The following is a 24,717-nucleotide window of genomic DNA, read 5'->3' as shown; positions in this document are numbered from 1 at the left end:
AGACGAGGGCATTGCTTTCATGGAGGCTGAGGTCTAATTGAGGAAGACAGGTATTAATTACACTTGGAGTACTTTCAAACGCTCGGCCTCCTCCCACGTGCTCTAGCCCCCTCCCATGATTTTACTTTTCTGTTCCCTCCACTGCCTTTTTCCTTCCCTTCCTTAGTCTGCTCCACCTGCTTTGTCTTCAGCCTTTCTTCACCTCGGAGCTGCCAAGACCTTCCTGAGATTCTGGGCTCTCTCAGGCCGGAGACTCCGAAAGCCCTAAGTCCCAGCCATCGTGCGTACATGTGTGGAGAATTCTGTGGGAGGGAGAGTGGAAGTGGCTGCTCCCCCTTCATCAGTTGTCCGTGGCCATGGCCCTGGAGGGGGTGATAGATTGTAAACTCTGCAGGCTGACATTTCTGGGTTTGCATTGAGACCATGACCCTTAACTTCCTAGCTCGCACAGCTCACATTCCTTCTCTGAGCCTTATCTCGTCTGGAGAGTGGGTCTAACCACACTTACCTTGCAGCATTTTTGGAGGGGGGGATCAAATGGGAAAATTTAAGTGGAAGTACCTTCATGTGGCCCCTTGAGTATAATAGGTGCTTGATTAAAACTAGCTTTCTCACCTTCCTTCCCCTTTGGTCTGGGCTAGCAGCCAGATATTTTTGAGTCAGGTGGACGTGGAGGAGCTGAGGCTTCCTGTAGGTCAGAACCCCAGCTGAAGCTGGGCGGCCGCCCTCCCCGCTCTGAGACAAGGTGTAGACCGTGAGCTAGGGAAGGCCAGGGAGTCTGCCAGGGGCTGGAGAGAATGACGAGCGTCCCATGCATCCCAAAAATGAAGTGTGCTGTGACAGCTGCCTGTGCATCCTGCCAGGTGTTGGGGCCAGGGAGCCCTCCCTGGGTGGGTGGGGGGCAGCTACCCTGAGTTGGTGGGCCTGCCGGAGCCCCCATCCTGGTGGTATGTCCACCAAAGCGGTGGGAAGAGGCCCCTCTTCTTCCAGGATTGCCCTCCCCCTCCCTCTCTGTCCCCTTCCAGAGTCCATCTGAGCCCCCTTGGGGCCTGTTCTGCCCCTGACTGGAGAGCATCTTCGAGACGAGTACTGTGGTGAGGGAGATGTTCTATTCTGCACCATCCACTACAGAGGCACTAGTTACACATGGCTAGCGGGTGTTGGAAATGTAGCCAGTGTGCCTGAGGAACTGCATTTTTAATTGTATTTAGTTTTAATTAATTAAAATTTAAATTTAAGTGGCCACATGTTGCTCGTGGTTGCCATATTGGACAGTACGGTTCTGCGCCAACAGTTTCCACTTGCAATGTTGTTACACACTGGTGGGTCACCTCTGGTGTGCGATGTGTTAGGAGTGAGTAATTTGCTCTCGGTAAGAAATGACTGAACTGTATGAATGGTTTATCTCTATGTATGGGGGGCATGGCTTGGTGGATGAAGGGCTGGCCCTTGGGAGTCCGGCCTGGGCACATTTGGAGATTGAGTTACCGGGTCTGGATGGGGAATTGGAGGGGAGAAGCCTCAGGGCCTGACTGATTTGGGAGAAACTGCGGGAATCGGTGCTCGAATTGTCTTTAGAGGAAAGGGACGAAGGGGCTACATCCCAGCGTTGTTGGCCAGAGGCCGAGTCAGTTTTATGGGCGCTGGAGGAGCCCTGAGAGACCATCTAGGCTAGCCTGCTCATTTTACAGATGAAGAAACTGAGGTCTGGGACCTGTCATGGACCAGGATGTGGTTCCTCTCCTTAGAAGAACTACTCTATAAAGTAGGTATTACCATCCTCATGTTGCAGACAAGGCAACTGGAAATCAAAGTCATAAAGCTTTTTAGTAGAACCAGGATTGATCCCGAGTCCGTTAGGAGTCACACGCTCCATTTGTGACGGAATCCACGTCTGCTGACAGGCCAGCATCCATGTTGTAGGTCACTGAATTGCCTTCCACCGTGTTGGGATGAGGGTCAGGACTCGGGGCTCCTTCCTGCGGTACCTGTGGCCTATGGAATAGCTGGTGGGGGGGGGGGGGGGCGCGGCGGTGCTCAGGTCCCGCATGGGAGGAGGAGTGCAGAACGTTTGCAGGGAGTGTGACCCATGGCAGTGTGGGGCTGCCTGCTCCGAGGCCTAGAATATGTGGCCATGCCATGGAGTGGCCTACTATTTGTGGAATCCAGAGACACCTGCCCGCCTGGAGGACCAGGAGAGGCAGGGGGAGCAAGGCCAGAGGGGGGGCCGAAGGCTCACATTCCACTCCTGAAGGAGAAGTGCGCAGAGGGGACCTGTCCTCTCCTTCCTCGCCAGCTCCGGCGGGGGAGGGACCCTCCCTCTGTCCAGCTGTTGTCCCCCCTTCACCCCCCGCCGCTGCAGCTGTCCCGGCTCCATCAATCTCATCTAAGGCTGCCTGGAAGGAGGAGGATAAGGGAAGAGGGGGCCTCTCAGGCGCGTCCCGCCGAGGTGCCTTCGGCTCCTGCCTTTAAGGGGTGTCTCCAGTTAGAGAGACTGCCCCACTGCTGGGTAAGCTGTGGGCTGTGGGCCGCTCGGCTCTCAGCCTGCCGGCACTGTCCCTCCAGAAGGCCGCTCGTTTATTGAGAAGAATAGGAATAGCTAAGTTCCTCCTTCAACTCCACTGGGGACACGGCACCTTCCTAACCTTCTCCTCTGCTCGGCACGTCTTCGCTGTGCTGTACTTTTCATGAATGAATAAATGAACAGCCCTTCCCCTATGTCCGTGGCACGCCGCAGATGAAGGGCCTGGGGCTCTGTTCCTCCTGATGCTCTGATACTAGAGGGGCTCCGTGTTTGGGGGGCAGCCTTGGGGCGTGCGACCATCAAACAACAGTATGTTTTGTCCTCCAGGTCCGGACAGGAGGCGTAGAGATGGCAGTCCTACAGCCAAGTGTGTGCCTGGCCTTGTTCTCTCTCAATCTCTCTCTTTGAAATTTAGCTGGGTCCTTGAAAGCTGTAATACCCTACCTTTTTCTGGAGCTCAAAGGAGAGGTGAAAAGGGGAGTTAATACTCTTTCTTGGGCAGACCTCAGTTTTCCAACCTACAGAATGGGGAGAAGCTTTGCTACCCTGTTGCAGTCCAATAGGTAACAGCACCACGGCATAAAAAGTTGGTGTGAGCTCTTTGGAAAAAAGGCTCTAGGAGAGTCACTCTTTTTTTTTTTTTTTTTTTTTTTTCATTTCTTAGCTTCATCCGGTCCCAGTGCAGGACTGAATGGGTGTTAGCCAAGTAATATACATCAGTGCTTCCAGACCTGGCGTTGAGTTAGAGACATCTGGGGAGCTTTTTAATAATTCATACTCCTGGGCCCCCAGCCCAGATCTTCTGAGTCTGCAGCTCTGGGAGTGGGGCAGGAATCTGTATTTTGACAAGCTCTCCAGATGCTTTCAATGCAGAGTTAGGTTTGGGAAGGTCCAGCTTTTCTACCTTTGAGGAGCAATCTGGTAAACAGATATTTGTAAGTGCTTTCTTCTGAAGTGTGCCTGGCTTCGAGGAGCATTTGCTCATGCATTCATTCATCGACTCACTCATTCAAGCAGCTGATATTGGAAGAGTGTCTGTGACACACCAGATGCAGCTCTGGGCAGAGGGGTGCAGGCAGAATTAGGTGGGGCGTTCTTCCCCGAGGGAGAACACGGTCTGTGGGGGAGACAGATGAGAACACAAGAACGCTAACAGTTATAATAAGGCGTGAAAGGTGGGGTGTTGCAGATACTGGCGGCTACAACTTTTAGCTGGATTCAGAGAACCATATTGAAGGCCTCTCTGTCTGTTTCATTTTCTCTGCCAGAATTACAGTCTAACTTACCCTTTCTATGCCTAAGTGAACAGGAAGGGGCCTTATCAATACCTTAATCATCCCCTTATTCTTTCTCAGGGGCAGCTGATGCCCAGAGAGACTGAGGGGCTTGCCTAAGGCCACCCAGCGAGCCAGGTGGTGGTGGTGGTGGTGGTGGTGGTTGAGAGAGGGGTCGGGGGTGGGGAGGGCTTGCTTTTGGGCAAACTGGATCATGAAACCCTCATTGGAGGGTGGTGTATCTGGAGTGTGGTGTGGCCTCGATCTTGGTTCCAGCCACATGGCTGAGGTGATTCCCCTGGATTCCTAGACTTCATGTCTGCAGTATTAGAATGATATACCCATTTCACTGCAAGTTCTTAGAATTAGTGGTATCGTGCACTTGGTCCAGGCGAGGTGCTTACTAAATGCTAGCTTTTCTTCTCCACGATTTTATTTGTTCTCTTAAGTGAAGATAGCATGTTTCTTTGGCCTCAACTTGCTGAGTCCTCCTTCTAGCTGGGGGTTGTCCTCGGCTAGTTCCCACTGCAGGGCTGATTGAGGGTGCTAAGTTCCAGGCCCTACGGGACCGCAGGCGTTACCCCTTCCTCACCCTGCCCCCGCCTCGGGGAGCCCAGCCCCCAAGTGAACTCAGTACTCCCTGCACAGCCCCATGCAAATTGCTGGAGCACTCAGAATGCCTTACTGCTCAGTAAGGCTCCTTCATCCAAGCCTTTGTCCTTCCGTGCTCGACATTCAACTCTGTCAACATTTTTTCCCAATGAAGTTCTTCCTCCCCCTGCAGTCCCCAGTCTCCAGCCGGCTTCTCTAGCCAGGGACACAATTGGATTGCAGTTGCTAGCACTTCCTGGAGATCAGGTCCCTGAAGAGCTATAAAAGTCCAGGAGTGTCTCTGGCCACCTTTCCATGTGGTTTGTAGAGCCTGGCGTGGCCCCGCATGCTCTCACACTGCCGCTGAGCCTGTGAGCATGCGTGCATTCAGCTTTAAGGGAGGCTCTCTATTGCATTACCTATGTCACTCATCTCTGGCTGCCAGTTTGCATTTCTTTAAACGGATTTGCTGATTACAGGCTCCGGAGGGCTCCCCCCGCCCCCCACCCCACTGGACGTAATTGGGCACAGAGCCGTGGTGGGGTGGATTTGGGTAATGGCTGGGCTGCGTGCCTCCCATTCTTTTCTCACAGGAAAAAGTGCCTGGAAATAACCCTGGGGTGGGGATTGCTTACAGGAGGAGGGGCCGGCTGCCTGCTGTGGAGTCTTTTCCGTCCCTGTTGGCCCTCTGCTGCCCTTCCCTACCACCTCCCCTCCAGCAGATGCCACCAGCTGGGCCGGCACCAGGCTTGCAGATGCCCCTCGAGGGGCTTCATGACCTGACCAGCTGGGCTGTTCTCTTCCCACCGTCGCTCGCCAGGACTGTGACCCTGGTCCCAGGGGACTCTCTCTGTGAGCCCCAGACACTGAAAAGGATAGGGCAGCAATGAATGCCTCCCTGCCTCTTCCCTACTCCCCACCTCCACCTATTGATTTTTTTTTTTTTTTTTTTAAAGAAGCCAGTTTTTGGAATTGAAAAGTAAAAGCCCAGCAATTGAGTGTAAGTGAATTTCCCCGAAAATGGGATGCCCTGCTGGATTTGGGGTGTGATTCTCGAGGAGATTCTTTCCTCCTCCAGCTCTCTCTTGGTCCCAGGGGGATTTCATAGCAGGAAATCTCTCCCTGGGGAGTCTGATCAGCTTGCAGAGTGTATGTGAGCCTGAGTCTTCTGTCTTCTGAGGCAGTGGCTCTCTGTCACCGCTTGCAATAAGGCACCCGGCCACCGGGAGTCACGTCTTCCTGGGTCACGTCTTCTGGTTGTCCGCATGGCCCCGACGCTCAGTCCCTCCCTCACCTTCCTCGCGGGCTCGCAGGGGGTTTGGCTTGATGCCATGGGGGACCCCTCCTTTTAGGAGGTGCTTTGGCGGTCCCCCTCTCCTGACGATCTGCCTCTTCCCCGGACCGGTTCCTAAGTCCCCAGAGATGGGCATGACGAAACGTATATTGGAAAGGAGTGAGGGATGGGACTGCTGCTGTGGCTGCTTGTGGCCTGGAGGCCTCGGAGCCTACTCCTATCCTCAAGTGTCCAGGAGAGGGGGGGGCTCTGAAACCGTAGCTGGGGGACAGAGCCGTAGAGGGCCACACATGCATGAAGGGGGGTGGGGGCCCCGGGAGGTAGTCCCTCAGTGAGGAGTGCTGAGCTTCCTTTTGTGGTGTGTGTGTGGCAGAGGAGGTGTGGTGGTGCCCCCCGACTCTGCAGACTGATTGATGGTGAAGCCTCTGACCCCTGTGGGACTCCCAGAAGGCCCCGAGACATTTTCCACCTACCCTTCCTCCTCATCTGGTTTTAGATTGTGCTAGCTTGTTCTAGGGTCAGGAGTGGGTTGGGTGCTCAAAAACAAATGCAGATCATATAACTAATGCTATACAATAAGAGCACAAATCAAAGGAATAAGAAAAAAACAATGCCTCCCAAACCTGCCACCGTGACAAATCAACTTTCCATTTTCTAGGGTGCCTTCAGTCTGTATTTACTTGCAGGCATAATTTTCATATGATTATAGTCATAGTGGAGATAGAATTTTGCATTCTGTTTGCTTTAATATTCTACCACGAGCTACATAATCATCACAATTAGACTTTTAAGTGCCTACATAGTAATCACCGAGTATTTATCAATTTTCCCATTGTTGAACATTTAGTTTGTTCACACTTTTTTGACTTAGCCTAATAATACTGCAGGAAACCTCATTGATCTACAGCAATATGTTATATTAAGAGTACATGTGTGTGTGTCTATGAATGTGTCTCCTTTTCCTCTCTCTCCCCACCCTTCTCTTTCTTTCTCCCCCTTCTGTATTGTTGTCTAGGATGAGTCAAGAAGCCAGGCATTTTTTCCTGGAGTAATGGGAGATCTCATTCTGGGCTGTTAAATGCCTGCCGGAAGTCAGGTGCCTGAGAGCAACCACGGGATTTAGCTCAGATCTTGGTCTAAGTCTGGCCTTACACACTAGCCTCAGAAGTGAGTTAGGTGGCAGAGTTTTAAAGGCTGGTAACTCTGCATTTCTCTTGTAGCTCTGGCTCTGAAGCCTGCAGGCCTGGGTACCCAGATTTTGACTAGGCAGGTTAAACTCCTTGGGTAGCTCTCTAAGTGCATGCCACGCCCCCATCTCACCTCACTGAAAGCGCGAGAAATAGCTCCAGCTCTCACCCTCAGGGATCTTGTAGTCCAGAATGACCACAGGCTCGCCCGTTCAGCCATATGCAACCAAACTATGCAAAGCTGCCAACTCTGAGGAGGGACATGGGCCAGGGTCTGCGACAGACTGAAGACCTGCCACCCAGTACCTGCTGATGGTTGCTGCACCAGAATGTGAGCCTGGTATTGCCAGATCTTCCAGTTTTCAAGAGAAACTTGAACTCCTGAGTTTGGGGTAAAATCTCCTGATATGGCAACTAATTAAAAAAATGGAAGACATGATACAGATCAAACAAAACATATCTGTGGCTTAGGGTGCTCGGCTGTTAGCCCTGCTTTCCGTGTTAGGGGTCAGTTGTTATGCTGGGCCCTTCGGGGGAGGGTGTGAGGAGCATAAAGCCGTACAATTAATAACAATGGTGGGGAGAGGAGCGACTTGCACCCAGAACGCCACCATGGAGCAGGACACGATTAGAGACCCCAGTGAGACAGAAGTCCAGCTGTTCTGGAAGCGCCTGGGCGGGGGTGGTAGGTTCCATTGTGAGGGGTTAGGAAATAGTCACTTACTCTCTGTGTACTCTTCTGGTCAGCCATGAGACCGGGGGCTCTGTGTCTGTCCGTCTGTCTTGAGCAAGAGACCACAGCTTCATTTTCTCGTCCCTCCAGCCAGGCCGTTGTGAGGAGCTAGGTCTCAAGTGAGAGAGGACTTGAAACACAGAGTCGGAACTGGGAAAATTGGATTAGGTGGGCGCTGAGTAAATTGCCTTTCCTCCATCTTCCCATCTGTGCAAGTGAGGAAAATCATCCCCCTTGGGCAGTTGGCAAGTATTTATTGTAGGCACACTGGCAGACTTGCCAGGGGCCCTCTCCCTTTGAGAGCTGTAGAGAGGATGAAGGAGGATCCGTTTGAGGTGCTTTGAATTCCTCAGCAAGGAGAAGGGACTGGAAGACGCCAGCATCACTCCACGATTTCCCTAGATGAGACAGCCTTGACGTATGAGCCTAGTGATTCTTAAGAAGTACGACTTGCTAGGGAAATAAACACCCTGTGTTATTTATTATTTAGTAAAAAAACAAAGCTTTCCTCAGCTGGGAGGTTTCAGATCACTGACAATGTCAGGTCCAATTTTCCTCTATTAATAATAGGTCGGTATCCTTCTCAGCTTGTGTCGGGAGCATCAGGATGTTTGTCTGGGTGTAGCTTTGGCATGTGATGACTACCCGAGGGGAAAGGATCATGGTTTTGAAGAATTGAAAGGTTGTGTGGTGCCTGGGCCCAGATCTTGTGAAGACGAGCTACCCTCTTGGTGCTGGGTGCCGTGCTGGCTCCTTTATCTGCGTCCTCTCGTGCCATCTCCTCCAGGATTGGGGGGAGTGAAGGGCAGCTGTGGGGGGAACCCCAGTGGTCAGGAGTGAGGGAGCTAATGGAGATATGCACTGTCTTCCAATAGGTAGATTCTTGGAGCTTAGAACCCAGGCGAGACCTGGGTTTTGCTTCTAGGGGTTGAGTGGAATCCAGGGACCGAAAGCATCATGGAGGAAGTGACGGTGGGCCAGCAGGGTGGAAGGCTGGGCTAGCTGGAGGGCTTTCTGTAGAAGGGCCTGGGGCTAGGGCCTCAGTTGAGGTGAGTCTTAGCTGGCTTGAGGGCCACCACATTTGGACCTTGAGTAACTACAGTATCAATAGAGACAATACTCTTGCAGTATTGAGAGTGAATTCTCCCCACTGAGCCTCATGGCAAAGAGGTGAGGGAGGGAAGAGCAGGCTTTATTATTTCCACTTGAGTCACATTCAATGTGATACAGTTTAAAAATGTGGGTTTTGAAGCTTGATGAATCTGGGTTTAAGCATGACTTTCTGACCTTGACTAGCCTATTTAACTTGTGGACCCCAGTTTCTCCATCTATAAAATGGGGAGACTAATACTTACCTCATAGGGTGTTTTGTAAGGGCTAAAAGCCTAAAATAGCCCCTGGCACCTAGTAGACACTGAATAACTCGTCACGGCTATTGCTGTCAGTGAAGACCTAGGGAGGGGACGTGTCTGACTCAAGGTCACAAAGCTGGAGAGGGAAACACATCCAGGACTCTAACCAAGGACTCTCAGCCTCTCGTGCTGTCTTCCCCATTCTCTGTGTGTATCTGGGCCCTTCCTCCCTCCCTGATCAGGGGGTGCTTGGTGGCCATTGGCGGGCAGGCGTTGCTGCTGTCCCTGCTGCAGCTGTAAGGCACGGGCTGTGTCCCCACATTCCATGGGATTGTAGGGTGCCAGCAGAGCAGCCCACCCTGAGGAAAACGAGCAGAAATGTACCAGGGCTTTTCTTCACTAAGCAACTCCATTGTGTCTCTCTCCCCTTCCCCACCCCTCCCTTTAGCTCCTAAAAAAAAAAAAAAAAAAAAGAAAGAAAGAAAGAAAAGAAAACCCACCATAGAAAAGATGAAGGGCTGTCAGCACCGGATCACAACATGGGCTCTGGGAGTTGGCGGCTTTTCAGTGCCTGCAGAGAGTTCCCTCCTCTTCTTGCTTGCCTCAACTTCTCATTTTCCCAAGTCTAATTAAGATAAATCTGAGAAAGCTTCCCCTAGAAGCAGGGAGCTCTCCAGTTCCTTGAATCCCATTGGCTTCTTCCCATCAGTTATGCTCCTTACCATCCTCTACTGTCCCGTGAATGCTTCATCCTAAGAGTTATTGAAGTGGCCGCTCAGGCCATGTCCCAGCCACGGTGGCACCACCTTTCCCCTGCGAGCGCTCCCCAGGTGACACCCACTTCTGTTCCAGAATGTTCAGTGGCTCCCTGTTACTTACCTCAAGTTCATGCTTCGAAGCGTGGCGTGCAAAGCTCTCTAGGATCTGACCTCAGCCTACCTTTGTAGGTAGGCTTTGTAATCCCCCACTGTTCCCTGTACAAAGCATATGCTTCTGTTGCCCTGGCCAACTTGCTATTTCCTGAACAGGTCTGGAAATTACCTGCCTTTGGTCACGCGGTTCCTTTTGCTTGGAAAGCCCTCACCCGGTGGAATTGGGCCCATTCTTCAAGGATTAGCTGAAGTGCCAAGTGTTCTGTAAAGCACATCTTGCTTAGGACCAAGCTCCTATTTCACATGGCACACAACAGATATGGAATTCATGTAGAATTTGCTCACGGACTCTGCTGGCACGGTGTGGGTCTCTCCCAGGGCCTCCCCAGAGCTCTGCTGTCTGCCTCCTTTCCCACAAGCCGTGGAGCATATTTACTTCTTAATTACACATGATCTAAGTTCTTAGGCATTTTTCTTAAGTTTAAAGTTCTCTTACTTTTCCCATCATTGTTTGGTTTATGAGCCCTAGAGGTTCAGGTGGAAGGAGGGTGTAGCAGAAAGAGCACCAGACTTATAGTAGCAGCTGTGAGTTCTACTCCCAGCTCTGCCTCTGAGCAGCTGTGATTTGGGGGCAAGTGGCTCCCCATCTCTGGGCCTCAGTTCCACATGTGGAAGACAAAGGGGGGGGGCAGCTGATCTCTAGGATTTGCGGATGGGGTTTTAAAAATGGTTATGTGTTATATGTTGAAACCCTAACCCCTCGACCCTGAAAATGGGACTGTATTTGGAAATAGGATCTTGAAAGAGGTCATTAAGGTGAAACGAGGTCATTGGGATGGGCCCTAATCCAGCAGGACTGGTGTGTTTTTAAGAAGAGGAGGTGAGGACATAGACATGCCCAAAGGAAGGACCGTGCAAAGGCATGGGAAGAAGACAGCCATTTACAAGCCCAGGAGAGAGTCCTCAGGAGAGAGGAGAGCAAACCAGCAGATACCTTGATTTTGGACTTCTAGCCTCCAGAATCAGGAGAAAATCGATTTCTGTTGTTGAAGCCACCCAGACTGTCGTACTTTGTCGTGGCAGTCCGAGCAAACAAACACACCCCTTTGATGTCACAGGGTTGTATAACCATTGTCGCATCTACTTTTTGAATACTTGATGACCCCCATATTAAACCCCGTACCCGTTAGCAGTCACTCCTCATTTCTCCCCAGGCCAGCCGTGGGCAACCACTAACCCATGTCCTGCCTCCACGGACTTGTCTGTTCTGGAGATTTCTTTTCTTTTCTTTTTTTTTTTTTTAAAGATTTTATTTATTTATTTGACAGAGAGAGACATAGCGAGAGCAGGAACACAAGCAGGGGGAGTGGGAGAGGGAGAAGCAGGCTTCCCGCAGAGCAGGGAGCCCGATGTGGGACTCGATCCCAGGACCCTGGGATCATGACCTGAGCCGAAGGCAGACGCTTAACGACTGAGCCACCCAGGCGCCCTGTTCTGGAGATTTCTTACAAGTGGAGTCATATAATGTAGGGTCTTGTGTGAGTGACTGCTCATATTTAGCACAATGCTTTCAAGGTTTATCCGTGTTGTAGACTATACAAGTATTTTGTTCCTTTTTATGACTGAATAACTTGTTGTATGGGTATGCCACCTTTTGTTTATCCGTTCATCACTTGATGGGCATTTGGGTGGTTCCAGTTTTTTTGGCTGATGTTACTGATACTACAGTGAACATCTGTGCACAAGTTTCTATGTGGACCTGCTATCATTTTTCTTGGTTACATACCCAGGAGAGGAAGTGCTGGGTCGAATGGTAACTCTATATTTAATGTTTTGAGGAACTACCAAACTGTTTTCCAAAGTGGCAGCCTCCCTACCAGCAATGTGTACAGGATCATAATTTCTCCACGCCCTTGCCAACACTTATTATTGTCTGTCTTGTGGTAGTAATCCCAGTGGGTGTGAGATGGTGTCTCATTGTGGTTTTGATTTGCGTTTCTCTGATAATGAGTAATGTTGAGCATCTGTTCATGTACTTAGTTGCCATTTGTGTGTCTTCCTTGGAGAAGTACCTGTTGATGTACTTGGCCTGTTTTGAAATTGAGTTGTCTTTTAATTATGGAGTTGTAAGAGTTCTTTATATATTCTGGATAGAAGCCCCTTATCAGATATATGATCTGCAAATATTTTTTATATTCTGTGAGTTGTCTTTTCATTTTTCTTGGTGGTGTCATTTGCAGCATGAAAGTTTTTAATTTTGATCAAGTCCAAATTGTTTAATTTTTCTCACATTACTTTTGCTTTTGGTGTCCCAAGAAACCTTTGCCTAAGCCAATGTCACAAAGATTTACTCCTGTGCTTTCTTCTAAGAATTTTATAGGTTTAGTTCTTACATCAAGTCCCTGATCCCTTTTGAGTTAATTTTTGCGTATGGTGTGAGGCAGGGGTCCAGCTTCATTTTTTGCGTGTGGATATGGGGCTGTCAGGCACCAGCTGCTGAAATGGGTAGGACCTTAAAGGTCACTCGGCTCAGCCTGCCGTCTGAGGGGAAGGTGTGGGGGACGACTAGCCTGGAGCCTGGCTTGGGAGAATGCTCTTGACTGCTCTCCCCTTTCCTCCTGCAGCAGCACCAACATGCAGCTAGCTCCCCAGGCTCTGCTTGGCAGTCCTTTGTGTTGAGATTTTAGAATTCTGTTTGTTCACCTTGCTCCTCACCACTTCCAGAAAGGTGTTGTGTGTATTTGCATGCTAAATAAGTGGTTCTGATGATGGCGATGGTCAGAACAAGAGGATGTGGGCTCCCAATCATAGCAAGGCTGTCCCTGACTCATGAACCCACTGGAACTAAGAGCAGAGAAGTTATCCACTAGAGAGGTGTCTGGGGGTCCCAGTGTCCAGTTGGTGGGGCCCTTGCAGGCCTTGATCTGGCTGGGGAGGAGATGACCGTGACAGCTGAGACCGGAGGTGATGGATGTTTGGGGGAAAAAGGAAAGAGGGTCTTTTCAGTTTTTTGGATCCTTTTTTTTTTTTTTTTAAAGATTTTATTTATTTATCCATGAGAGACAGAGAGAGAGAGAGACAGAGGCAGAGGGAGAGGGAGAAGCAGGCTCCCCGCCGAGCAGGGAGCGCAATGCGGGACTCGATCCCAGGACCCTGGGATCATGACTTGAGCTGAAGGCAGACGCTTAACCGACTGAGCCACCCAGGCGTCCCAGCTTTTTGGATCCTTTAATCCGACTCTGTTTTTCAGGCCAGAGGAGGACCATTTTCTTTCCCCTCAGGACTTCTTCAGCAGAGCTAATAGGTCCCCTGGGTAGATTTAAGGGAAGTTAGTAAGGCAAGTTATGGTTAGATCAGGCTCTGGGCTGTCTGTCCCCCTTCTCTCCCAGTCCTCAAAGCACCATATTCCTCACCATGGAAGCTGAAGCAGGGACTGAGGACCGGGCAGCCTGCTGGGTAGAGTACCCATGGGAGGGCAGTGAGGGACACAGAGGGCACAGGCCTTCTCTTGACGGGATGGGAATGGGGGCTCTTGCTAGTCGTTGGCAAATCTCTCCAGTTGGGCCCAACTCTCTTCTCCCGGCTCATTCGCATCCTCTTCCAGGGTCCCTGGCTCCCGTCAGCACAGACCTCCATGCTTGTTTGTTCCGTTCGCTCTACGTGGAACAACTGCGTGGCACTAGAAAGAGTTGTTGAGTAAATGGACGGATGGACGGAAGAACGCTTTTCTGCCGTGTGCTCAATCTGTTCCTTTTCCCTTGTTCCCTACCAGCCCTCTGGCTGACTTCCAAAGCCTACCAACTGTTCCAGGTCCAGCTTACGTATCATTTCCACAAGACTTAGCTACTGCTGCTTGCCCCCATCATTGCATGTGACGATCTCTTCTCTTTTCTGTCTCCTCTTTATTAGGCTCCTACCTCTGCTTTGCTGCTTTCACTTTACCACACTCTGCGCTGTGGTAAAATCTTTGTCTTAACCCCAGAATTGAAACACAGGCCATGAGGCAGGGCCCGGGCTTTCTCGTTTTGTATTTTATAGCGTTCCTTCTCCCTGGCACTCCACCACACCTCGCACGGCGTCTTACAGACATTCGTCACTCAGCAGGCTCGGCTTGATTACAGTGCCTAGGTCACAGCTCATTGGTACTGGGTCTCCACCCCCCCAGGAGTGTGTTGTGCCTACAGCTTGATGTTACCCAGAGGATTTTCCTGGGTTTCACATCCTGGAGTAGGAAGGATCTGCGAGGGACATATGTCCGTGTGCGGCCTTCCCTAGCCATTGTGTATAATTTGCATATCTCTGTGTAGGGAGCATCAGTGGGCCCGCATTACTGAGGTATCACCCGTGACTCCCGGCAGGAAGAATTGGAGCAGATAGCACATCAGTGGTAATCCCTTGTTCTGCCCTGGAGGATACTGAAAATCTCTGGTGTGAGTTGCGGCCTGTGGATATTAGAGGCTCCCCTGCTATGGTTGATGTAGTGGCTGGATTATTCCCTCCAGTTGATCAGGCAGCTCTTTCCCATCCTCACCTCTTGGCCATGCCCCTCTCCCCACAATAGTTCCCGACTGGAAGAATGTCAAGCTACGGAGGGCCTCTGGGGAAGACCGACCGGCAAGGAGGCTCAGGCTTGGTGGCTGCCAAGTCCCTAATGAGAGACAAGGGGATGGAGGAAATGATGGTGAGCTTCTGTCCTTATACGGATGGGGCTTTCTGTTCCCTAACCCACCTTCCTATAGATTTTCTCTTGCGAAGCTCACAGTAATCCCGAGAGCTGTGCAGACCTCTGTTTTCAGACACAGGGTCTGCGGGGCAGAGAGGAAGGTGACTTGTTCCTGATGTTAGTAGCAGAGACAGGAGGAAGGTTTACTGTCTGTGGATGTGGCCCTGGCGAGGAGGCCACACCCCATGCCTCGCGTGCAGTGGGCATCTGAGGCATGTGTATCTGAGAAATGAATAGCGGGCACTCAGTAAAAATTGTTGATTTGAGACAAAAGTAGAGTTCTCTGGATTTTACTCCCAACTCAGTCTGCTCTCCTTCACTCTTTGACTCAGTTTCTTGTCCTCCCCATAGGGGACAGTCACTCTCCCTGGCCCTTGCATGTATCCCAGCCTGCAGAACGACACTGAGGAGTTTTTGGAAAAGGAGATGCAGAGTGTCCATCCTGGGAGTCAGTGTGGTGTAGTGGCAGGCTGGCAAATACTTAATGCGAAACCCTCTTCCTTGGCTCAAGGTGCGTATTGCTAATTGATCACAGCGGTCTTTCTTCTGCACCCGACTGAATCCTTTTCAGCGTGGCATGCCACATCGCCACCAGCAAAGGGCCAAAGTGGCATTTGGATGTCAGATAGCCCTTACCTTGGGTCTAGTAAAAAGAGCATTAGGCTGAGGGTCAGAGGACCTAGCTTTGAACCCCGTCCTCTTCGTCCTGCTTTGGGAAACTGACATCATCCCTGGACATTTTGGAGCCTTGAACTTGATGGTTTCTCAGGTCCCTTATAGCTCTGAAATTCTAGGATTCTGTGGTTCCCTGGTTGGGAGGGAGAGGATCCTCATCGTGTAGCCTGGCCACAGAGGGGTAGGATTAACCTTCGGGGTCAGCAAGCTTGCAGAGCTCAGGAAATGCCTCTCTGTGATCCGTATTTGGTCCAGAGACAGGTGGTGGAGCCTGGAGGAGGGGAAGTGTGCTCACAGCCCCGGGGCTGGGGGAAGGGAGGCCTAGCTCAGCTGCCCTTTTTTTCCTGATGAAATGAAGGTCTTCAGGCCGAGTCTTCGGTGCATTTAGATCTTTAGCCAAGAAGCTGGACCCTGTGAGTTAAGTCTCCCAAGTCAAGTACTTGCCTGCTAATCCCATGGCCCACTCTCTGTTGGTGGGGGGAAAGGAGAGCTGTCAGCGGGGAGTTAGCTGGGAATCAGGTTCACTCACTCGCTTTTCAGTAAACTTTGATGAGATGCCTATTTTTTGGGCAGACACTGCTCTTTGGACTCGCATCAAGGCCTCCCTTGAGCCATTATTCCTCATACTTTCTTATTTGGTGGGGGAGTCCAGACATAGAGTGTTAATGAACCAATTCCTTTGCCATCCTGTCAAAGCAGGGTGAGGGTTATGGGGCATTTCTTCCCATTGTATAGAAGGATCTACTGAGCCCAAAGAGAGTTGCTGGCCGGGCTGTGATTGTGCAGGCAGTCGGGGAGGGAGGGGCCTCCGGTTCTTGTAAGCCCTCAAGGCTGCAAGTGAGCCTTAGTCTATCTGTTTGTGTATTTGTGAGGCGCCCGTGAGATTAGCCACTGAGCAGAGGTTTTATTTATGCCGGCGCCTAGAATTCCCGTCCTGCTGCCATCATTGGTGTTGCCAGGCTCCCAGGGGTGTCTTCAGTCTCCCAAGTAATCTGTGTGTCGGCCGTGTTCGAGGGCAGCCGCGTGCGGAGGACAGCCCTCAAGGAGTGGGATCGGCACAGGGCTCAGACCGGGCTCAGCTTTTCCCAGGTGTGGGGCAGAAGCTCCATGGACCAGGGCTGGGAAAGGAGGTGGCCGGGGCTCGGGGGTTAGAGACGTCTGGGTCTATGTTACCATCAGAATGCACTAATTTAGTTACTTGTAATATAGCAGATGTGGTAATGTGGCATTCATGACTCCTCTTGATTAAAGTGGTTGAAAGAAGGATTTAACACGGGCAAGACACAGGACTTTAATAATATTCAAGCAGTATCAAGTAGTGTCAGCCTAATGTATAATTTTTTTCATTAACTTCCACTTAGTGGACATTTATATTTTAATTTGTAATGCGCTTAGTGCTTGAAAGCTGTCACACTGCCTTCTTTAAACAAATGTTCCATATATTTTTATTTTTCACTAATTTGGGAAAGATTTCTTATTACTGATTAATGAGGTTTTACTAAGAATAGGATCAAAGCATCAGACTATCTAGAGCTGGAAGGTTCCTTAGAGATTATCTCATATTCTTCATTTTGGAGATGAAAAACGACATACACATTCACAGATGATCAGTGGTTCCTTTAATAGCTTTGTCCTTTCACGTGAAAGGGCTGCAGGGTGAACAAAAGGAACAGAAATGAAACTTCTAGCCTTTGGTTGAGGGACGACATATGTAGAAACGTAGTGTCCGTTGAACTCTTACGAAGTGCACACATCGATGGCACCAGTACACAGATTAAGAAACAGAACGTTACCAGCACCCAGAAATCACCCTCCTGCCCTCTTCCCGTCACTACCCCCAGTCAAGGGTAGCCACCATCCTGATAGCACAGCTTCATTTTTGAGGGGCACATCAGTAGAATCATACAGTGTGTGCTCTTCTGTGTCAGCCTTCTTTTCCTCAATTTTTTTTGTTTTCCCCTGTCTTGAGAGTCATCCATGTTGCTGGAGGTGGCTGTCGTTCATTCATTTGCATTGCTGCGTAGTATTCTGCCGTGGGGCTGACTATGCCGTTGTTGATGTAGTTGTTCTAGTGCTGATGGACATGTTGGCAGCTTCCAGACTTTGGTTATTTTTCATTGTACTTCTGTGAATATGCTGGTCTACCTTTACCATCGAAACTCGGTTTTCTAGGTTGACAGTAAAGGGTGGACATGGGATATGGGAATGGTGCACTTGCACACATAGTGCCAGTTTTCCAAAGTGGTTGTTGTCCCAATCTGGAGTCCCACCAGCCGTGGATGAGAGTTCCACATGGCCCATATTTATCCAAGGACTTGGGATTTTCTCTCGTGTTTGTTTTAGCCATTCTGGTAGACATGTGGTAGTATCTGAGCATGGCTTTTATTTGACTTTGCTGGCGACCAGTGAGGTTGAGCAATGGGAATGGGCCTTGGAGCCACACTGGAACTTTCAACTCTTCCATCAGGAAGTTACTGAAGGCCAGTCAATGCGGACATAGACTAAGACATTTTCAGGGGTGGTAAGTCAGTGTCAGTCTAGGTTTGGTGAGCTTAGACTAGGAAGAGCTGCAAGCCCCTTGGGGTTGGGATTATATTGCGTGCTTCTGCACCTGCCTTCCCCTTTGGTGGCTGGGATAGTGCCAGGCCCGTAGGTGTTCAGTGAAGACTAGCACTGAGATAGGCCTGAGGTGCAGCTGGAGGGCTCAACAGAGGCAGGCCCGGGTGGCTATGGGGGTGTAGAGCCCACGATGGGCTGGATTTGGGGCATGCACAAGCCCCTCCAATGTGGCTCCAAGTCCAGGTAGCTGCTGCGTAAGTGCCATGAGCATGGCCGCCCTGGGTGTCCTCTGCGAGCTTGCGATGGATGGAGGGACTGGGAGCTGCTGGGGCACAGATGAAGCTGCTGACCTGCAGTGCAAAGACCAAGGCTGACTGCATTTCCTCCAGGGGCCTTGACCGGCCTCACCCAGGTCGGGGGTGGGGGTACCTTCTACTGGGCCTGCAGAGTCCCTGTCTGGGGCAGTGTGCTCGCTTGGACTCACCACCCTCTTAGAACCATACCACTGGCTCCTTTGGGAGCTCTGGGACTGATTCTGCTGGGTCAGCTTACGGGCATATACTTTTGGAGAGAGTGAAGTCAGCAGGGGCTGTAGGCCTCTGTGGATGAAGGCACAGCCTGGGGTGATTCGTCCTGTATGGTCCTAGGGAGCCCCAGGCTGCAGGGGGAAGAGCAGCCCCAGGAGGCTGCCGCCGTCATGTCACACATAATGCATCAGAAAAACACTGTGGAGGCCCGGGCTTGGGAGAACCCACAGCACCATTTTAGCTCAGTCCCCTGCAAGGCAGGGGGACCATCAACCATCCTTGACAAAGAACCATTCACTCTTTATCATTAAGAAATCTCCTCTCTGTATGCTGCACCAACTCCTTCCAGATGCTTCAAACCTATTTAGTTGATAAGGTCTTCATAAAATCTTCCCCTCTGGCCTTTTTCTTTATGCCTCCTTCAATTTAAAGCCAAGAGCCAGTATGTGTGCATTCCCAGTGTGCACATGCCAGGTGCTTCAGGGGCTGGAAGAACAAGCCCTGGGCTCGGCCTGAAGTTCCCCAGCATCCAGCACATGGAGCAGAAAACAGGTACCCCGGTAACAAACCTGGGGCAGGGTATAAGAGTGTGTGAGGGCCAGGAGGAGGGGAGCCAGAGCAGGTGGCAGTACACTTACCGTCTCTTTCCCTACCCCCACCTGTCCCCCTGCCTCTGTCTTGCCCCTTTCTGTCTGGGGGCTGTCATTACTTACTCATGAAGGGCTACATCCAATCTCTTTACCAGTGGGTGTCTCAAGAGGGGTTACAGGGATTGGGGAAGAATGGGGTCCAGGTGCGGAGGATCTGGTCAATCTCGACTCTTTTCCCGGGTCAGGCCCTGCCCCTCCAGGAAGCCAAGGCAGCTCCCCACCCCTCCTTCCCTGTGTGTCTCCCATCAGCAAGACTCTAGTGGAGCAAATGAGTGAATACGATGTGGGATGTGGTCCGTTGCCGGGCCCGCCTCCACTCCTGGCCAGTGCTGGCGTGCGGATGGATGAGCTCAGGTTTGGACATGACTCAGGAGGCAGGTAGTGGAGAAACATAAGGTGGTGATCTCATGTGGCATTAAATGGAGCCAGGAACACGAAGTGTGTGCACGCTTATCTGCTTGTCATCTCTCTCCTTCCAGAGCCCCTGGCAGCAGGCTGCCTGGATGGGACTCTCTGTGGATGTCGTCGAGAGGAGAAAATTGGCTCCATTTCCACACATTCATGAGTTTTCTCTGACTATTCCAGCTTCTGCACAGGGGTGTCGGCAAGGGCTAAAGGCGCCTTTTCTCCACACGCAGGGCACCTTTTCTCGATGGTGCTCTGTTCTTCCCCGTGGCGAGCAGAAGGTGCTCACTCTGTTTCGGGTAGTTCGGGACACTCGGGTGGTTCGGAGCAGCTTGGCTCCAGGCCAGGGGAAGGTAGGACTGACTCTGGCACTCACGGAGAGGACATGTGGGAGGAGACTCTACTCTAGGAAGTCGAGCCAGAGCCCTCTTGTGTCCTCGTGGAAAGACCTTTGGCCTAGAAATGAGAAGCTCTGATTCCTGGTGCAGATGTTACTGAGTTTAGTGTCCCGGGAGAAGTCCCTGTCCCCCATATTTCCGTTTCCTCCTATGTCAAGTAGCTGTGGGTGTACCTGCCCTCCCTCCTGCCCAGGGTAGTGATAAGGACCATGCGAGTTAACAGTGGTAGCCTAGGGAAGGTGAAAGTGCTGCTCAAAAGTAATATGATACCACTATTAATAATAAATACCATAAACACTGAGAGCTAGAGGTGTCTCTAGGGTTGTGAGTGATTACAGCTGTAGATCCAGGGCTGAAGGCCATGCATGCAGAGCCTGACATTTGTGAGGTCCGTCCAACTCTCTTAGCTCATTGGAGGAGGAAGAGGCATGGTGTTAGTTTGGAGGGCTTGATAAAGGAGGTAGTTTTGAACGCTATTTGAAGGAGAGAAGAAGACTATGTCAGGCATCCTGGTGGGCAGGTGACTTCCTTGTGGCCAGAAGTAACAGGGTCTAGGAAGGTGCCAGTCCTGGAAAAGGTGGAGGTGAAGGATGCAGGGGAGCCTTGAGATGTGCTCCATGCCCTGAGTTAGACTAAGCCATCCCATTAAGCCCTATTGTGGGGTCCTTTTCTCATTTTGGGGAGGCAGTGTGGCAATGGAAGGCTCGGGATGTCTTAGAGAAGGGGCAAGGTGTCCTGAATCTCTTCTCTGTCATTTTCTAGCATCTGTGACCTTGAGCAAGTCCCTTTACTTCTCCAGGTTCCTCGTCCTTCATCTGGGAATCATAATACCTGTCTCGCAGGGTCGCTGTGAGGATTGAGTGAAGTGAAAGAATAGCCTGGAAATAGAAGGTGCTCAATAAATGTCACTTAAATCTGAATTTCTCTCCCATCCATCTCGTTTATGGTGTTTGAAGGGAACATTCTAGAGCCTTTTGGTACATCCACATTGGTCCATGCCAGGGCTTGGGATTTTCCTTCCTTTCTGTGGAGACAGACCTTACGGTTTGTCCAGTTTCATACCAGCAGCCCGTATCCTTGTGTCTTTCCTAACCGTGTCCAGTTTGCATCCAGAAATCAGGTAGCATGGAGTTTGTATTTAATGTCCCTTTTGGGGGAAAAACTCAAATTTGTAAGTAGCTTTTATGAAAAAACTTACAGAAGCAGAGATCCTTCCCCCCTTGTCATGAACATGACACTCCTGGAAGCAAAACCGAATTTGCGGGTCTGTGTAGCAGAGAGATCACTGAGTGGGTCTCTGCTGCCAGGTAGGAGAGGGCCTGGGCAGGCCATCTGGCTCCTCCCAGCCTCAGAGCACCTCGCCTATAGAATGAAGCAGACGCATCGGTCAGGCCTCCCAGCTAGCCAAGCAGGAGTGTTGGGGATGATGACACGGACCCGGGAGTAGAGGAGAAAGGACCGCCTGGCAGTGGCACCTGCTGGGAGAGCTGCCAGATGAGGCTTCCTCATCACCATCCCATCATTACCTGTTGGGTGAGGACGCCAAGTCAGACTCTCTTGGGTCTGTTCTGGTTCTAAAGTTCTTTGAGTCATCAAATCATGGGATCACATCTCCACTTGGATGGCTAACAGACCTCTTAATTTATCTAAAAGTGCACTTCTGGGGGCGCCTGGGTGGCTCAGACGGCTAAGCGTCTGCCTTCGGCTCAGGTCATGATCCCAGGGTCCTGGGATCGAGTGCCGCATCGGGCTCCCTGCTCAGCAGAGAGTCTGCTTCTCCCTTTCCCTCTGCTGTTGCCCCTGCTTGTGCTCTCTCTCTCTCTCTGTCAAAAATAAATAAAATCTTAAAATAAATAAAATAAAAGTGCACTTCTGGTCTCCCCCCACCCCTCTCAGCCCCGTGTCCTTTATGGAACAACCGGGGTCCATTCTCTTCTTCCTACTCCCACTGCCACAGCCCTGGTCCAAGCCATGGTCCATCCTCTCTTGCTTGGATTATACTAGCTTCCCCGCTTGTCTCCTCTGGTGTACCACTGAGACCTTCCCTGGCCACCCTGCTTAAAATAGCTGCCCTTCCTCCACACCCTGTATTCCTGGTCTCCCCATCCCTCTTTATTTTCTTCATAGCACATCAGATATTTTATATATATATATATATATATATATATTTACTTCTTTCTTGTCTTTCTTTATTGTCACCCCCTTGTCCTCAACTCAGAACGTAAGCCATAAGAAGGGATTTGTTTTTTTCTTCTGGTTTTATATACTGCCATAAAGCCAGTAACTAGATCACACAACAAATCTGTGATCTTTAGAAATGGTTTGCTATCAGTCTGGGAATTACTGTCTACCCTCTTGTCAAGTTTTTCTTGATGCCAGCCCAACCCTGTGGACCCCTCGGCCCTGGACCTCCCAGTGGCCCCTGCTGTCCCTCCCTCCCCGACCAGACGCCTATCCTTCCTGCATTGTTAGTTATTCAGCCCTGGGTTTCCTCTGAGCAGATCGGGTAGATAAGACTGAGAGCCTGGTTTTATACTTCTAACCCCCTTTGCCCAGCACAGACCTAAGATGTAATAGAAGGTGCTCAATGAATTCATTATTCATTTATTTACTGGCAAATGTTTTAATGAAATACTGTTGGCCGTTGGTTACAATTCAACCCTAGAAATGATCTGGGCCTCTGGAAGTCATGTTGTATAGCCCCAAACAAGGGGTTAGTGACCAGATTGTGGTTTGTACTGGTAGGTAGGATGTGGAAGGGTGAGGATGGTGCAGTCTCCAGGGTGCGTCTCTGGGAGTGTGACAGCCGGTGACAGGTGCTCCTTGCATCTGCTTCCAGAATGGCCACAGTCCCCAGAGGATGAGGAGTGCACCTATTTTTTTTTTTTTTAAATTTCCATAGAGGATCGAAGCTGCTCCTTGAGATTTTAAAATAACACTGCACGGTCCCGATGGTGTCAGGTAGCTAGTTTATGGGTCCCGTCCTGGTTGTGATAACTCAGGCTAAGCTGGATAATAAACGAAAGTGGGACAGAGCCGCAGGATAAATATTGCTACAGGGCATCTCGGGCGGTACAAATCATGGGCAAAATATCTCCCAGGCTTTTCATTTCTCCTCTTCCTCCCTGGCCCTCTGGCCGCAGCAGGCAAAGCAGGATCCATCCATCATAGCGTCCCCACCCCCAGCCCCAGCTTCCGCTCTCTGCTGTCCGCGCACCGCTGTGGAGGGAGGGATGCAGGCTGGTCCTTGGATGCGGGTGCGGCTCTGCGCCCAGGGTGACACAGGGGAGCCAGCATGGACTGGGTCAGGTCTCCCGTCTGTGGCCATGCTCCATTTCAGGCGATGGACCACTATGTAGCTTTGCAAACCTGTTTATCTCTAAAATGAGAGAATTTCATAATTGGTTGGTATCTGGAGTGAGCATTTGAGCCACCCAGGGCATTTAGAAGCAGCTTTCTGAGTCCCACGGTAGTGTAAGAATCAGCACCGTGGGAGTCTAGTCTTGAGTGCTTTCCATGGACCTTCCCCTGCCTGGGGTGGGGTGGGGGGCTCCTGGTGTCCACACCTGGCTGTAGGACCCTATTTGTGTCCGAATGGAGGGGATGAGATGGGTGGCGGGTTAGGTGGTGAGAGGGGTGGTCTGTGTGACCCACTCTTGTACTAGATCCATCAGCACTGTCACTCGGTAAGGCTTTCTCCAGCTTGGGACTCGTGCTTGCTTTGTAAGCAACGTCAACCTGCAAGTATTGATTGAGCCTGTGGGGAATATAGAGCTGTGGAAGGCACGTAGGCACACAAAGTAACTGCACGAGGCAGGTGAGTCTATTAAATGAAGAGGGTGGTCTCAGGGAAGGACCTTACCACCCATCCCGGCCCCTCCCCTTCCAGACATGTAGGCAGCATTCTCAGCTTTTTCTCTTGGACCCCACGTCTGGCTTCTGTTGCTTCCACTTCTGCTCTGCCTCCAGATCCCACTTTTCCAGTTTTGGTGCTCCCGGTGTCTCACCTGAATGTTGTAAGAGCTCGCTTGTTAGCCCCCTCCATGCTGTCTTCTGCCGCAGAGCAGAGTGGCCATACCCATGGACTGGGTGACCTGTGCCTGGTGTGTGCAGGACGCTCACTTGTCTTGGGTGGATTAGCTTCATGGGTGCCCTCCTGGGGGTCCTGGGGGAAGGCCCAGACTTCGAGTGCGGCTCAGCCTTGCCTCTGTAGCCCTCACGAGGGGCATGCAGCCACGCCACGGATCTTCTGACACTTCTTGATTTTGCTGAGTACTTCCAGTCTCGGGGGCGCACCTGCGCCATTGGCTCTCCCTGGGATGGGGACACCTTTCTCCTCTCTCTGTCTGGCAGACAGATTCCTGCTCACCCAGTGGACCCCGCTCATGCCCCCCCCCCCAGTGGAAGTAGTCACCTCCATATCTGTGCCCCACTGGTATTCTACCACTTGTCACATCCTTGTGCTGTTTAACGAGTTTGTTTTGTCTTCAAGTTTTTGTTGGTTTCATATATCTCTCCTTCCATCTCTCTCTGTCTGTCTCTTCTTAAATTTTAAGCTTCTTGAGAACAGGGATCGACTATGTCTTAAATTGGCCCCTTCTGCCAATGTTTGTTGAATGAATAGAGTGGAAAAGACACTGATCACACAGTCAAGAAACACGGGTTTTTGTATCAGTTCTGTTACTGCCTCGCTAGATGACTGTAGATGAGTTCGTTCTTTCCTCTGGAAGCTCATTTTTTCTTTCATTGTAAAGAGTGTTTGCACCTGAATGACTTCTAGGCTGCCTTCCACTTCTGACATTCTGTGATTCTGGGCGTTAGAAGATGGAGAGAGGTCTGTGTGTCCGTCTTTACCAGCGCACGCATCCTGCTGCGCCGGGGGCCCTCCTTGGGGTATCTAGTTCTGGGCCTAGCACCCGGTGGCTAGCTGTGGTATTAACTGACGTGGCTGGG

General features: G+C 50.9%; 1 protein-coding gene across 6 annotated transcripts in view; it reads left to right on the top strand.

Annotated features, from left to right (window-relative positions):
- Positions 1–24,717, top strand: part of TSPAN9 (tetraspanin 9) — a 196,679-nt gene that overhangs the window by 64,528 nt on the left and 107,434 nt on the right. For 2 of the 6 annotated variants that reach the window (XM_027594414.2, XM_027594408.2), the window contains one exon: positions 14,902–15,061. The exons of the other annotated variants lie outside the window; for them this stretch is intronic. In XM_027594414.2, coding sequence (XP_027450215.1) covers positions 14,929–15,061 — 133 coding nt within the window. In that variant the 5' untranslated portion in view covers positions 14,902–14,928. The remainder of the gene's footprint in view (positions 1–14,901; positions 15,062–24,717) is intronic. 6 annotated transcript variants of the gene reach the window in all.

The sequence above is a fragment of the Zalophus californianus genome, chromosome 9 (genome assembly GCF_009762305.2).
Source record: "Zalophus californianus isolate mZalCal1 chromosome 9, mZalCal1.pri.v2, whole genome shotgun sequence".
NCBI classification, from domain to species: Eukaryota; Metazoa; Chordata; class Mammalia; order Carnivora; family Otariidae; genus Zalophus; species Zalophus californianus.
The sequence above is the reverse complement of the archived record's forward strand: the minus strand, read 5'-3'. Positions and strand labels throughout refer to the sequence as shown.